We start from the raw sequence: 15,353 nt of genomic DNA, 5'->3' as shown, positions 1-15,353 counted from the left end.
CTATGTGAAAGCAACATGCTGAGCTCTTGGCTACATTTTCTGTATGTAAAAAAAAGAAACAACCCCCACACAACTGAAACCATTCAGACTGGGCTCACACATTGCTGGCACGCTACCAACATTCAGCAATAACGGAATCCAAAAAATGCCCCATTATGAAAATGCTTTAACTCCAAGAACTTCCGATACTGCGCTGAGGAAGTTATGCATACCTTCAAATAAAAAGGAGCTCCAGCAATCCAAGTTGCACTTCTGCTTTTATTTAAATAAATTCAAAAAATACTTATAAAAGTATTTACATATTCAATTACCTTTCAAATACTCCTAATTAATTAAAAAACATTCTTACAGCAATTATCAGAAGTTCTTACAATGAAGCATTTGTACTTTTTTGAAAAGCCACAATGTTCAGAGTCTGCTGAACATTTATTTAATCAGTGTCCCCAGATCTGTAAGAGAATACTGTTTCTATCACATGGTATTTCTGTCTCCCTCTGTACGCAGCAGCACTTTCAGACCATGAACTACTTTCCAGATACTGAAACCAGCTCATAACGGGCAAAGGACATTTTAGAAGTACAGCAAATTGGAATGTCAACTTTAAAGATGGGTTTTGTAGTAAGAGTTTCATTCAAGTCACATCATTGTGCAGCTTTCTGAAAACATATCAGCACTGGAAAAATCCTAACCCTGTCCATGACAGTATTCAAAGACAGCTTTTCCAGGTAAATTCACTTTGCATCTTTAAAGCCACACATAACTAATGCACAAAATGCTTTAAATTCAAACCTTTTGTCTTTTCTTCTAAATACTGCTACTCTCTTTCTGTGCTTCCTTCCCCAGTCAGCCATGTCTTTTGAATGAAGACAGTCTCTTATTCTGCTGCTCCCTTATTAGAGCCAATCTGATCTGCATTCTCAGGTAAATACACCCCCATGCTCTGTAAAATGTTGGAGGTGGGTCCTGCCAGTCCAGCCTGAGCACTATAGGATTCAAGCAGGTTAGCTACTAGGTTCGTATCCACATCAACTGGTGTCAACTCAGCATCTTCAGCTTCAGAATCGGGGCCAGCATCTTGACATGTAGTTCCTTTAGCAGAACTTGCCTGTAGTAAATAAAATGTTTCATCAAGACAGGTCATACAGACTAACCACAAGAGAAGGGAAAAAAAGAAAACAAAAGAAAGCAAAAAAGCAAGCAGTTCTGCTGCCAACTAAGTTCAGAACGTTCCAACCTGCCTTGAGAGGCGGGAATTTAATCAACAAATGCTCATGCCAGTTAGAAATCAGCACTTTCTATCATACAGCTTAAGTGCCAAGAGAAGGACATAGAGGGTGAGTGAGTCCTGGCTCAGTTTCTTATGGGATTAATCTGCTACGGAAACGTAAGAAGTCAAACTGCAGCTTGCAAGGAAATGAAACCAAGCCTTGGAATCAATGCAAGTTAAAGCTTAGCTAAGTTTTTGTTTCAAAAAAAGAAATAATAACAAATAATAATAAAAAAAACACATCACAACTGCAGCACATTTGTTTGCATATAGGATTTTATTTTTTTTAGTAATTAGTTAGCATGTGTTTAGAGGGCACACGTTGATCGCACTACCTGGAATTACTACTTTTAGTGTATTTCTTCTTCCTACTAAAGCTCTTGAAATTACAGTGCTACAAACAGGAACTCAAGTGATACTTACCCCTTTCTTTTGGGTGGTGAAACTTCTCCCAACATTGGTGTGTGCCAGTTCACGGTCCATCTCATCCATATATGACTTGAGACTGCCTATAAGTTCATTAGGCTTCTGCTTTTGCCTTTGATTTTCAGCATCTAAGTCTTCATCATCCTCGTCTGAGAAGTTAAAGTCCTCCTCTTCATCCAGGTCATCAGAATCCAGCTCTTCTGAGTCTGCCCCTGTTTATTATTTTGTGTAAGCACAGACAGCAAACAAATCAGCACAGTGCCCACAGGTCATCAGAAAACCCAGAGACACTAAATAACTATGAGATATTCTGACAAAAGAAATAAAGGAGCAATCTCACCTAAAATTCTGTCTAACGCCTTTGTAAAAGAATCTACATCAAAGGTAACATGGGCCTCATCAGATGACCTGAAATAAAAGATATTTTGTTATTAAAATAAGCTTTTAGGCTTGCATAATTCTGACACAGACTAAATGACATACCGATTTCTCTTAAGCCTAGGACATTTGAAACGATGGCTCAGAAAGGGCTTAGAAACCCGTGGCCTGTGTGAACTAGCAATAAAAAGCAAGCAGAGGAGTGTTAGGCTGAAGGAGAAAAGAAAACCAACTTTAATTGTTCTAACTGGCCCAACAAAAATCACATTGAATGTTACCAAAGTAAGTAGGCCTGGCATCCTTGTAGAATTAAGTGGTGGTGTCATAACCTAGATAAAGAGTTAAGTAGATGAGAATCTCTGAGGTCTCCTGCCTAGGAAGAACATTGAAGGCTTCATTCTGGTCTCTCATCAAGCTCAGTGTTGGCCTTTTTTTGGTCGCCTAAACCAACCAAAAAATTGCTGTTTTTTTTAAATAACAGCAGAAGCTTGCTTTACATCAGACATTGACACTAATGCTATCAAAGTCCTGCTCTCACACCGCTTAGAAAGGGCCGTAAGAGCATAAACCCCTCACACCTGACATAGCTTACCCAGCAATATAGAAGTTATTAAGAAGAACCTGAACAATATTCTACTATCTAACTCTGTTTTTAAAATAAAAGGCCTGTCCAAATGACATTTGCACCCCCTTTCTTAAGCCCGACAATTAATTTATTTGCATCCTGCTGTTGCCTACGTAGTCAAGTCTCTTCAATGAGCACTTCTCTTCCGCTGTTGGGAACAACGAGAGGGATGCACAGTGATTCTTTTTTCCTGCTTCTAGGTGCACAGTATGTGCCTTGGTACAGAAACTGGCACAGCATGTTCAAAATTATTTTCTACAGGACATCTAGATAGATTTGTACCACAAAAATCAAATCATAATTTCAGATTCCCTGAAATTAAGTTACACATTATTTCTGTACAGCTTCATTAAAGCCATCTTAGCAGTTTGAATCATTTTTCTTTCATGGCAGAAAACCTTCAGCAAAAATGATCTGTCTTAAGATGTACATTTTAACAGCAGTGCTAGAAACTATGCTAAGAGAAAGCAGTAACCCTTTGAATTAAAAGGGTTAAAACCAAAACAAACCCACAAAGCTAAGCAAGAGCTCTGAAACATACAGCATCTCCCACCACTTCTACCTGCACCAGTGTCAGTGGTCACCAAGTAATTTTCGAAGTATGTAGGCATCAATACTTTCAAACCTCGATTCTCTGCATTACAGATGAAAGGGTTCTAACAGAATGAACACACATCCCACACCAGACCCCAAACTTCAAAATACAAGTACCATGGCATTTCCGCTCCTTCGTGCGTTGACACCTTGGACACAAAAGCCTTCATACTTTCAGCAACTGTTTCCAAGTTGTATTTCTGCTCTTCTTCTTCTTCATCTGAGGAAGGATGGAACTCATTTGTTGCCTCCTTCAGCATCTTCTCTAGATCATCTGGAGAAATCTCCAGCCAACTATCATCTGAAAGAATAAAGGACATATTTTCTATTAGTGCACATGCCTGCTAGCCCACACGTCCCAACCTAGATGGTGGAGAGTACCACTAGTATTTTGTAGCTCACTTTTTTTGCAGGATTAAGTTTTCATGCTCATACTTGATAACATGAGGTATGAGGTAGTGAGAGGCTGAGAAAAACAAAGCTCAGACTTGGTTTTAGTGCTTTAAAAGATCATCCAGAAATACAGTTGTGACCTGTACTGCACACTGGCACCAGCTACATGTTGATTAAATGAGTAAAACCATCTAATAGCAACATTTATGTTGGCCTTAGGTGGGCCATCAGAATGGGCCAGATACTAATTAACTTTGTGCTGTCAGTATTGGAATCAGTTTCATCTCGTGTAACATTTCACAACTTTCCATCTGGTGGACAAAGTACTTGACCTGGCACATGCGTGCATAGTGTTCCTGACCTAGCGGTATCAAATCAGGAACTGGATTGCATATCTTACCAATTAACAACCCCAGGCTTTGGGGCTTATACAAATGCACTGGCTGCCTCAATCTTAAATGGCTGCCCTCAAATAGCACGTCTATCAATCTCAGGACAGGAGGTGAGTTAAGTAGATACAGAGATTGATACAGTTTTTGAACATTCCACCTCTCTCCCCATAAATAAGCACAACTGGGGATAGGAAGACACCACCCCTGCTACATCCTGCTCACCATCCTCCGGAGGAAGACAAGCTGCTTCCCTCTCAAATTCCTTCACATCAAAGGTTGTTGTCTGGAGCAATGACAAGATTTCATCACCTGGACTCACTTCAATACAGCTAGAAGAAAAACAATTCAGCTTACTGAAATGAATTTTTGCTCAGATAACAATGCCAATGGCATCTGACACTCCATATGCATGTTTTCATGCAAATTCCTCATTACTCCTTCTACACGAATATGTCAAAATAAGCAAATCATGGGGAAGTACCAGGTTACTACACAGACAGTATCAGCCAAAATAAAACACAGTAAATTGCTGTAATTCCTTGATGATGACTCCAAAGCCCATTTCTCTTCCGCTTCCTTTGTTCCTAATGTTTACTTTGTTTTGATAAACTTTTGGATAGCCAGATCCCAAACAGCACAAACTGGAACTTCAAGCAAGTAACAGTCAAGATATTATGAACTGGCAAATCCTCAAATATTTTTGCAATGATTTATTTCTTGGACTTGATCTTCTGGAGAAGTCTAAAGCCAGCTGCCTGTCTCAAGTAAAGGAGACAGATTACTCCATATTTATCATTCACTGTGACTGCTTCTCAATGAAACTTAAAACAAGTTCCACAGCCAACCAATGAAATTAATAATGCTTTTTCCGTTACCTCTTAACTCACTTGGAATAGCTTAACACTTCAAAAAAACAAGGTAAATAGCTAGTCAAGCAGTAGCTTCTACTAACAGTGATCCAGAGGAATCAATACTCGTATGCCCTAGCCACAGCAGCTACATTAAGTGTACAATGGAGAAAAATGTTCTGATTTTTTTTGAGAAAGTACTGAAAAAAACAAACAACCTTGGTTGAAGTACTTGTAGGTACTGTGTTATCACTGATTCCAAGTAGCTCTTACCTTTCTTCCTTAGTAAGAGATTGCTGGAAGTAATCTTCTGCCATACGCAATAGCTCCATGTACTTTGCAGAGCCTTCCATTTCTCCCTGTTTAATGCAAGTCATACATATGAATATAAGCAATTCTCCCTCCACTTCCTTTTCACAGCCATATTTCATAATGACAATTGTTTGTGTCACAAAAATTGAGTGCTGAGAAAAATCCATATAGGTAATATTGCTTTGCAATTCATACTTGCAGTAATTTATATGGGTCCAAATGAGATTTGGGGGGGTATTAAACATAGAATTTTAAGACCATTTAGTTACTGATGCATGCAGGTGAAAGAAAAAACAGTGAAAACATTTATGTTGACACACAACCATGTTGTGCCTTCCTTTCTTTGAGTGTATTTCCCCTTTCTTTAGATAGATGAATTCATACCAAATCCTGCTTTTCCCTTTCTAATTTCCAAAAGAAATTAAAACAAACTGCTCATACTTCCTTTATAGATATTCATTCACTTTCCATAGACAGAAACATTAGATTTCCTAACCTGCTTTAAGTACTTACACAAGCTCAAGAGCTAAAATACATTTTTTTTTCCCTTTCTTTTCTTCTGGAATGCATAAAAGATGCATGCATGTGCACTTGCACACACACAGTACTTCACCTTGAAATAATCTTTCTCCTTCAGGCCATTGAGGAATCTCTCCCACACAGGACCGCTAAACTCATTTCTCTTGGAATCGGGAGATGCTTTACTGGACTTGGAGCACAGAATTTCAAAGCCATGAGCCTGTATAAGCAATGCAACAACAAACTGTTCTCAAGACGTGAAATTTAAGTGCATGACTGCATAAAGAACTCCCTATCACCGAGTTTCTGATTCCGCCATTTGAGACACAGATACCAAAGATGGTTGCCAAGTCAAAATGGTTCATTATTGCTGCAGAAAGACAGATTCCAACTTCCAAAGCAAGACACTGCTACCTGACATACAAAGCTTGTCTACAGGGGCAAGTCACTGAGAAGCAACCCAGAATACAGATCTATAGTTCACCAGCTACTCCTCAAGGAAGCGCCAACATTTCATCTCTATTTATATTCTGTGCTGAACTGCCAAGTTGCCTAGCCTGCACATTTTGTGGATACAAACCTGGTGCACTGAGGCACAAGTCTCAGGACAGGAAATTTCAGAAGACAAACAAACAAACAAACAAAAAAAACCTCTTGCTATCCTGTTATCTTGCTATCTGTGAGAAAACAGGTGGCTGCATTTCTATTTGCAGCAGGGCCCCAGGGCACACTGTACCAGTACCCCTTCTGCACTTCACACACACCAATCCCAACCCATTTCCATCTCAGCTACTGCTTACGTTTTCTCTGTGCAGCAAAGATGCACCGTAAGGAGCTGGACGTGCCTGGTGCAGGAGGTGCAGGACAGGGTCATGGGCTGCACTAGTGTTTAGCCACCCCCCTATGAGCTCTGGCACTTGAGGCACGGCACTTGCAGTTTTGATGCACTCTTAGCACACAGAAGGCAGAACTGAAATGCAAATTCAGTCCACAGAAACTTCTCCTTGCACAAACACAAGCAGCAACTTTGAATGTGAAAGGATGAACTGCTTCAGGCAGAGGCTAAAACAAATCTCATCTATCCTAAGATGGAAACCATTGTTGATATTACTTAAAAGAAAACTAACTGGGCTTAACACCAGCTCAGCAACAGAAATAAAACCATGTGAATCCTGACTGGGATGGTTTCCAGGGGTGGAGGTACAGGAGTGCCCTATTCTGTAAGAGAAATCGCCCACAGTATTGTATTTGCAGAAAAATGGGATCTGCCAAGCTGCTCGTATTTTTCTGTACAAGCAGACAACTTACAAGCAGAGAGTCACTTCTCGGACACATGCAAACACCAAACAGACTAAATAGAAAATCCATACAAAATAATTACCAGTTTCATGCCCAGCTCATATGCTTTGTACTGAGGGTGAGATGAGAGGGGCAGGGTGTATCCACTGCGTCTGTCCGGGACAAACTTCTGCTGCACAATTTGCGCATATAAACACTTGGTGAATGTAACCTGCAAAAGCCAAAGCAAAGAAAAAAAAATCACTGGTGAGTGTGCTCTGTATGGGCACCAACTTCCCAACAGTTCCACCTGAACTGTATTTTAAAAGTACCTATATTAAGACAATACCTTGGATGATATTCAAAATACATATATTTGCTTAAGACATGTCACTTTTCAGATTTCACAACAAATATTCCAAGTTCCCAGTATCTCCTAAATAAACATGAACTTTGTTCAATCTAAATACATTAAAAAATCCTCACTATTTATGCCAGAAAGGTATGTGTGCATATATATACCTATATGTGTGTGTGTGTATATACATATATGTATGTATGTATATATACACACACACACTTATAGGTAAGGATGTAAAGGCTCCTTAATTCACAAAACTAAAGCTAAGATTTCAAAATCCAAAACTAGATCATCCCAGAAGCCTAAAACTTGACTCAAGTTTATTTTCAGGAGTCTAGGAGCAAAGCACCATATGGAAGTGCAACATTGCTTGGTCAATATTCCACCTCATAAAAGAGCTTTCAGGAAACCACTGTGACTACAGTTGAGGTGACAAGCCCAGGAACAACCAGCAAGGAGCAGTTAGGGGCAACTCCATGTTGGCTGGCAATGCTGCCAAACTGCTCAGATCACACAAGCAGGCCAGTTTACTCAGCAAGTTCTTCAGAAAACAAGCTGTTAGCAGCATCCTCTGATTTCAGTTGAAAGTCAGTGCCGATCTGAAGGCAGAAAAGCTATTTACAAAATCAACTGTATATTCATGAAAAAATATATTAGAAAACATACTATTTTAAAAGTGAAATCCATGTGTTTATCTAACTCGACCATAGAACTTCATTAAATGACAACAAGCTGCATTAGAGGGATGACTTACTGTGGTCATCACACGCTGCTCTGGAGGGAAAGTTTGAAAAGTGCGACATGCTCGTAAATCTACAGGATCCCGCAGGTAAAAGGCCTGGACTGCTGCAGCCACCAGCGAAGGGCGCTGCTTCAGCACTGCCACGATGCCTGCCGGAAGGTAGCAGTGGGCTCGGTGGAACGAGGCCTGAATTTTCTCTGGATACCTGCATCATACAATAGCAACACACTGTATTAAGTACATAGCATGCCCAAACCACTCCTTTTTAATTATAGTTCACATTTTCACATTAAAATTAAACTGTTCTATGTGCCAGAAGGTTATTTTGAAATAAAGTTAAAATTCAGCTAGTCTACCATTTGAAGTATCTGTTTAAAAAAAAAAAATGAAATACACGGCTAATAAAAATTTAAACCACACACTGTTAAGATGAATCACTGTGAACTTCACTAACACGTCCAGCTCTACAGTATCCTTCACTGCACTGAGTGCATCTGGCTCACACTGCCAAATCCTTGCAGAAAATAACGCACAAGCTAACCTCACCTGTAACTACCTGATGCTCAGAAAAACATGTTGGTTCTAGGCAGCAGTTTGCAATCCTCTTCATTTCCCCAATGGGCTCCTAAAAGCTCGCACAACTTTCACATTTCCTCACCAATCAGTACAAGAAGGATGTGAAGGAACAGAAATTCCTGCAACTGTCAGGTGTGGTATCACAGCAGTAAACCAACAGAAAACCAAATGAAACCATCCACATACCCACTGATGCGCTTATACACCGCTGCTCGAATGGGTTCTGCGGCCAGGAGCTCCTCCGACCGGGTGGACAACAGCCGTAACGCCTGTGAGATTGTTGGGCAGGCAGCAGATGGCTCACAGTCCTCCTGCTCCTGAGTCTCTGACAGTGGAATGATGTGCAGTTCTCCTTTGTAAAAAAACACCTGGCAGACAGTAACAGTCTCATCAGACAGGGTAAGAACAGTCACACACCAAGCAATGCAAAATTTTGTTTCATACAAGAATCTATTTGTTTAAACTCAGATTACTGAAGCACAAATAATGAAATAACACAGGGAACAACTTTTTTTTAATGGGATATGATATAAATACAGGTGCCAGAAACCATGATCTAACCAATAAATTAAAAAATAATACTATATGTATTTCACTAAATCTGACTTCCTTAACACCAAGTCTCTCTTCAACTGGAGATTTGCTTCAGGAGACCCAGACAGCCTAACCTAACCGCTGAAGAACATGACAGGGGAATAAAAGCATCATCCAGGCAGCAAACCCTCGTGGCTGAGCAGTTGAGAACACGGGAGGAAAAAACACCAGTGGCTACTTCTGAGCTAGGAAGCTGGGATAGATGCAAGAAGGATCCCGAGGAGAACACTGCCCAGTCCTTTCCAGACCACTTGGGCTGAGAGGCTCCAAGGCGGCCCCGGGGCCGTACGCACCCTGTTGTCGCTGTTCTCCGGACGGAGCCACTTGGGAAGGACCTCGGCCGCCTCTATCAGCAGGAACTCCCCGTCGTTGTCGTCGACCCTGGCCGAGGAGAAAGGGGTTTCCGTGAGGGGGAAGCCGCCCGGGGCCAGGCTGGGTCCCCTCGGCGCCCCCCGCCCCGCCCGCACCTGGCCGCCAGCAGCGGGCACGCCCTGGTGATCTCCCGCAGCAGGTACACGACGAACCACTCGTCCTCCACGTTATCCCCGAACCGCGTGCTGCCGCCCAGGTGCTCCGGCGTGTCTCCTGGCCGGGCGCAGAGAGAAAACAGGATAAAACACGAGAAACGAAGCGGCTCAGCGCCCCTCACGCCGCGTTCCCCCCGGGCTCACCCCGCGGCGGCACATAGCGCAGGCGGAACGGCTGCCGCTGCCAGATGTAGGCGGCCAGCAGCGGCGCCAGGCGCTCCGCGATGTCCCGGGCGCAGCCCCGCAGCAGCTCCTCGCCTCCGGGCCCCACCGCGAAGAGGCGGTAGCGAACCGCGTCCTCGCCTGGAGCCCCGTCCCCCGCCATAAGAGCCGCGCTGCCGGCCGCGCTCCGCCTCTGAGGGGCGCTGAGGCTGTCGCGACATGGCGGCGCTGAGGCGACCGCGTCATGGCGGCGGCGCTGTGGAGGCGGTGTCATGGCGGCGGCGCCAGGGAGACCGCGTCATGGCGGCGGCGCTGAGGCGGCCGCGTAATGGCGGCCGCGGCGCGGAGGAGGCGGTGTTATGGCGGCGGCGCTGAGGCGGCCGCACGATGATGTCGCGATACACGCGGAAGCCGCTGCCCCACAGCGCTCTGGAGTCGTGAGTGGCCGCCGCCAGGCAGGGTCCCCGCGGATGGCTGGGGGTGGCGGGGCCGTAGCTGGGGCTGGGGAGAGGGGCTGGGGCCAGCCCTAAGGGGTGGCGGGGACGGGCAGCAGCCCTGTGAGGCGTTTGTACCCGTCGCGGGCAACGTATGTAGTCGCCGACATACGATGCGGAACGTGGTTAAATCTCGAGTTCAATGTCTTTGCGCCGAAAGTGAGCTGAGGGGAGGGCTCCTTCGCTTACAGCTCCCTCAGCCGATGCTCGGGATACCTCTGTTGGCTCTCCTCCCGCTGCTGGGACTTTGCCCATCTCTCTTTCCAGGCACCTAAACTTCATCAAAGCAATAAGCTAGCAAATAACTGCTCCTAATTTGCTGAGTTTGGAGGCCACGCTTGTTCTGCCTGATCACAAGTCCCCTTTGGGGACAACAACATGATAGCTGCTTATAGAGAGCTGCATCGGGATTCATGACAGAGCTTTACGTTTAAAGGAAGACACTGATTTTTTTAGGCAAATACCTTTTAACTCTGTGTTTACCCTAGAGTTAGTTTTGGTATTTTAAAAATAAAGCCTTGGTAACCTGAATTACCCTAATAATAAGAAATGATTCAGGTATGCAAATCAGTGCATTCCTTGGTAAGCAGAAAGCCATGTAAAACTTGGGAGCCGTGTAGATATTTATTCTTGTCAGTAACATCAAGTTCTGCTCTTTCTTTTAGACAAGGACTTACAAAACGTGCCTTGCGGCATCATCCGCTGCCAGATGCACAAGATGAGGGGCACCCAGCCACACCCACATTGGAAAACTACGGAGAGATCTCAAGGTATTTGTCACACCAGAAAACGGATCTTTGTCTGGAGACCATGGAAAAAACAATACCCTTTGTGTGGAGCTATATTTACAAAAGTAATACATTTGGTACTCCTAGGCTTTACCTCAGAACTGTAGCATTTCAGAACGTGTCCTTTCCATTTTGGACATCATAATAAGTGTGTAGCTGTGTTTTGTTCCCATCTCATAAATAGCCAGGGTCATGTAATTTTATGACAGAAGCAAGTGGAAAAAAGTGAAAATAATTCCTGAGCAGTGTAGAATTGGAACTAGAAATAGTATTCAACTTAACTACAATAGATTGGAGAAAATTGATGTTCTCCTTGACCCCTAGATGTCCTACATCATTGAGGTTATTAGGAGTTAGCATTAATACACTTGCTTGTGTACTATGGCTTCTGCTTAAATGACTCTAAAGTAAACATTAACCCTATGAAAACTCTTGTAGAGAAGGATTTCTAAGAACTATTTTGATTTTTTTTTTTTTTTTTTTGTACAGAATGAAAAGGCTGTTTAACTGCTTTTTTGTCATTGTGGTGTTATTGCTGTTTCTTTCTTTTTTTTTTTTTGCCTCAATGTGTACATTTCAGTGAGTCTGAAATCTCGAAGGAATCAGATTACCCTCCTGTTACTCCGACCGATCGTGGGAATTCATGGTCTGCTAGTCCGAGTTATGCAGAAACCTCCACTGAAGACAGCTCGATCTTGTCTTGGGGCTATGATGTGAGTAGAACATAATCATGCAAACCAAATCTACCACCATGAGTAAAAAGGTATTTGAAATATGATTGTAAATATATTTCACAATAAAAACAAGGATCAGGTCTATAAATAGACTTAAAACATCCTGTTGACTTTCCCCTTCCATATTATCAGATCAAAACTAGGTTCATGTTATTCAGTTAATATTCTACATTACCAATCTAATAGAGGAATGCAAATTATAATAATTATTCAAGACAGTCGTGTAAGAACTCCATTGTTAGAAAGCTGTACAAATCAAGAGACGGGCAAAATGGCCTGGAAATACAAATCGCTTAGTGCATAAATGTATATATACAACATAACAAATGCTGTTATTGTGGAATCCAAAACATAAGTGGATGACTTGCAAATACTTGGTGTGAGTTTACCAAACTTCATTTTGTTGAAAATTTCTGGAACCTTGTATGCTTCTTAAAATAGAGTAAGCCTCTAAGAGATTATTTTTGCTACTTTTTTTTTTTTTTTTTTTTTAAATTCCCCATCTGCCGAAACAAAGCATGCCATTGCCTTCTGTTAGATGGAGATGGGACTGTTTAGATTTCAATTACTCAGGAACCAACCCCATTTTCTAGCTACATGAGAACAAGTGAGGTTCTGAGCATCCTTCACTTCCCCAGTGTTTCAGACCAGTCTGCATTGTGTTTTGTTTTATTGTTTTCTGTGGTCATTATGAACAAGAAATTTTCCATTTCATTAAAATGTTGCAGAGAATTATCCTTCCTGTTTGGGTTTATATTATGTAAATTACTATGTTTTTAATATAATAATATAGACATTTCAAAACATTTTAATAGCTTTTGTGTCACTGTAAGCTTATTATGTGGCTGCCATGAGTCCTAACAGCAGCCTGCCTTATATCTAGGGGTAAGATTATTTAATGTCTTTCTGTATAAACCAGACTTGCTAAGCTTTAAACAAACAGATGTCTTTTTCAACATTAAAAAAAAAGTGAATAGCATTTGGAAGATTTAACAAGTCTTTATTGGATAACTTTCCTTTCTAGGAATTTGATAAAGCTGCCACGCAACGAGTTCAGCAGATGTTCAGACAAATTGATGAGCTGCTCTATGAACAGAAAGAAAGTGTACATGTTGAGGGACTGCAGGAAGAATGCCAGCAGTGGACATCCAACTTTCCTCATCTCAGGTATTTTATTAATAGGCTAATGTCATTACTGTCCTAGATTTATAATGGGGTAGGGCTGGTAACAACTGCTTTTAAAACAACAGTAACAGCAGGGTGGTTTTATGTAATTATATAGTACATAGGGATAAAAAGGTCACTCTGTTACTATGCCTGCCATTGTCATTAATAAACAGTACTATCTTAATTTGGTTCCTTGCCAGAGGATTATTGCTACTTGCAACTGAGTTAACCTTAATATAACAAAATTTTCTTTGAAAAGATGTATGTTATAACTAAAACCCAGGAGCTTAAAAATAATTAAAAAAATCCTACTACCTCACTCAGCCAGTCCTTATGGCTATCTGGAAGCTTCAATTTGAAATTTTCATTACATATTCTTGAATGGTTTTGTCCATATTCAAAAGTTTAACAATTAGCAGGGCCTGAAAAAACGAGCAAAATTTTCTTAATGGATTTAACAGACTCAAAGCAACCTGTAGTAGGAAAAACTAAAACCACACTTAACTATTCCTAAGAAAACTGCAGAGCTTCCCAGTAGAATTTTTAGGATTTTTTGCTGTGTGTTCTTACACACTGAAAGAATCTTACTTTCTGTGTTTTCTGATGTATTTATCCTTTGCTTTTGCCCTGGCAGGGTTGTGGGGAAGCAGATAGTAATCCCCACAGATGAAGGGTATGGATGGTATTCGAGTTCAGCTTCTGCCAGTTTAGGTTTATCCGATGTAAGCTCATTACAAGAAAAAGATTCTAATGAGTAAGTATCAGCAGTTGGTTCGGGCTTTACAAAGGTGGGAAGGTAATTTTTTTCTCTTAGTGCACAGCAGCCAATTGGCTTCTTAAACTGTGAGCAGTAAGTGAAGATTTAACTTTTCTTGTTAGGCTGAACTTTGAACGTAGCATACTTTATTTTCTTTTCCTTTTTAACTGAAAAAAGTACATTCAGAATAGCAAGACCATCTAGGTGTCCTTGTTGCTCACTGCAGTAAACCAGTCACTAAGCAGAAATACCTTTTGTTAGCTGACTTCTAAAAGGATATGTATATACTGTGTATTATATATGTACATGTTGTGGCTGGTTTTATTGTTAGTCCTGTGCTAAATGTGTGCAGTACTTTAAAAATGCAAAATAGTACATTAGTGCTGCTTAATCTTTTAAAATGTTTTAGAGATTTTTAACTTAATTTTATTTTTTTTCATTAGCTTTTATTGCTTTACTGAAGTTTCAGGTTCCTTAGCAAGAATTTAAAATATCCAAATCAAAAGAATTTTTACTGTAATGCATAAATTTGTTGGCTCTCCAATACCTGGCCTTACCTACCACATTGTCTCTCAGTCTCTTGGCTCACCAAATGCTGCTATCAGAAGTGGAATAACAACTTTTTTTCTGTGCAGATTTAGTGTTTTTGGCAAGAAGGTGCCTCTTTCTGTCAGTCCTGTTCACAATAAGGCCGACCGTTCCAAATCTCCAACCTTGTGTTCTCCAGAGAGCGAAGAAGGTGAAGATGGAATAATTGTCTCTGAAGGTGTAATGGAGGAATATTTAGCATTTGACTGCAGAGATGTGTAAGTACTGAGCATAAGATCATACCAGTGTCCCAGAATTTTTGCTCTTAAGGCTTACATATTTGGTTTTGCTGTTGATTCGTAAAGTATTTGATGATATTTTTAATTATTGTTTTCCTCTTGAGAACTTTCAGAAGCCTGAGGTTGGCAGGGCACTGGGAATTTTCTTTATCCGTCTCCTAGAGCAATTTATTTTGCTATATTTTTTTAAAAATGTACATAGTTTCTCATACTAGCTATTTTTATTCCTGGTTTAAATAGTTAATTCCATCATAACTAAGAACCTACTACACACTGGCATATTTAAAACTTGTTTAAATGCTATTTATTTGTTCTACTAAGTCAAATTCATTGTTGTTTGTCGTGCACTAGCAGCATGCTTCTCTGCTTTCTACTGCGCTGTACAGATAAGCATTTTGGGTGGGATTTTGTACCTTTACAGTTTTTCAGTGGTAATTTAAGAATCAGTGTGAATTTGATGCTTGCCAAGAAAAAAATACCACTAATTTTATCTTAAAAAGAAGGGATTAAGAGTGATGTAAAGACTAATTCTTTTTGCTACTTTATTCAGCCGAACAATATGAACATATGGCCTGGGTAGGAACTCTGGATG

General features: G+C 41.1%; 2 protein-coding genes across 3 annotated transcripts in view; one reads left to right on the top strand and one right to left on the bottom strand.

The window, feature by feature from the left end:
- Positions 1–215: 215 nt before the first annotated feature.
- Positions 216–10,388, bottom strand: ECD (ecdysoneless cell cycle regulator). Its single transcript, XM_082764828.1, has 13 exons — positions 9,977–10,388; positions 9,773–9,890; positions 9,599–9,686; positions 8,898–9,079; positions 8,148–8,340; positions 7,136–7,264; positions 5,849–5,974; positions 5,197–5,282; positions 4,298–4,404; positions 3,408–3,591; positions 2,034–2,101; positions 1,691–1,905; positions 216–1,105 (listed from the first exon to the last, which is right to left on the bottom strand). The coding sequence occupies exons 1-13, from the start codon at positions 10,266–10,268 to the stop codon at positions 875–877; spliced, it is 2,019 nt and encodes a 672-aa protein (XP_082620954.1). The 5' UTR covers positions 10,269–10,388; the 3' UTR covers positions 216–874.
- The window catches only part of FAM149B1 (family with sequence similarity 149 member B1), a 12,451-nt gene continuing 7,346 nt past the window's right edge, over positions 10,249–15,353 (top strand). For both annotated transcript variants that reach the window (XM_082764830.1, XM_082764829.1), the window contains exons 1-6: positions 10,249–10,431; positions 11,154–11,258; positions 11,857–11,989; positions 13,035–13,177; positions 13,812–13,931; positions 14,570–14,740. In XM_082764830.1, coding sequence (XP_082620956.1) covers positions 10,382–10,431; positions 11,154–11,258; positions 11,857–11,989; positions 13,035–13,177; positions 13,812–13,931; positions 14,570–14,740 — 722 coding nt within the window. In that variant the 5' untranslated portion in view covers positions 10,249–10,381. The remainder of the gene's footprint in view (positions 10,432–11,153; positions 11,259–11,856; positions 11,990–13,034; positions 13,178–13,811; positions 13,932–14,569; positions 14,741–15,353) is intronic.

Source organism: Aythya marila, assembly GCF_965140915.1.
Source record: "Aythya marila genome assembly, chromosome: 7".
Classification (NCBI taxonomy): domain Eukaryota; kingdom Metazoa; phylum Chordata; class Aves; order Anseriformes; family Anatidae; genus Aythya; species Aythya marila.
Note: the sequence above shows the minus strand (reverse complement) of the source record. Positions and strands in the feature narration are given on the sequence as shown.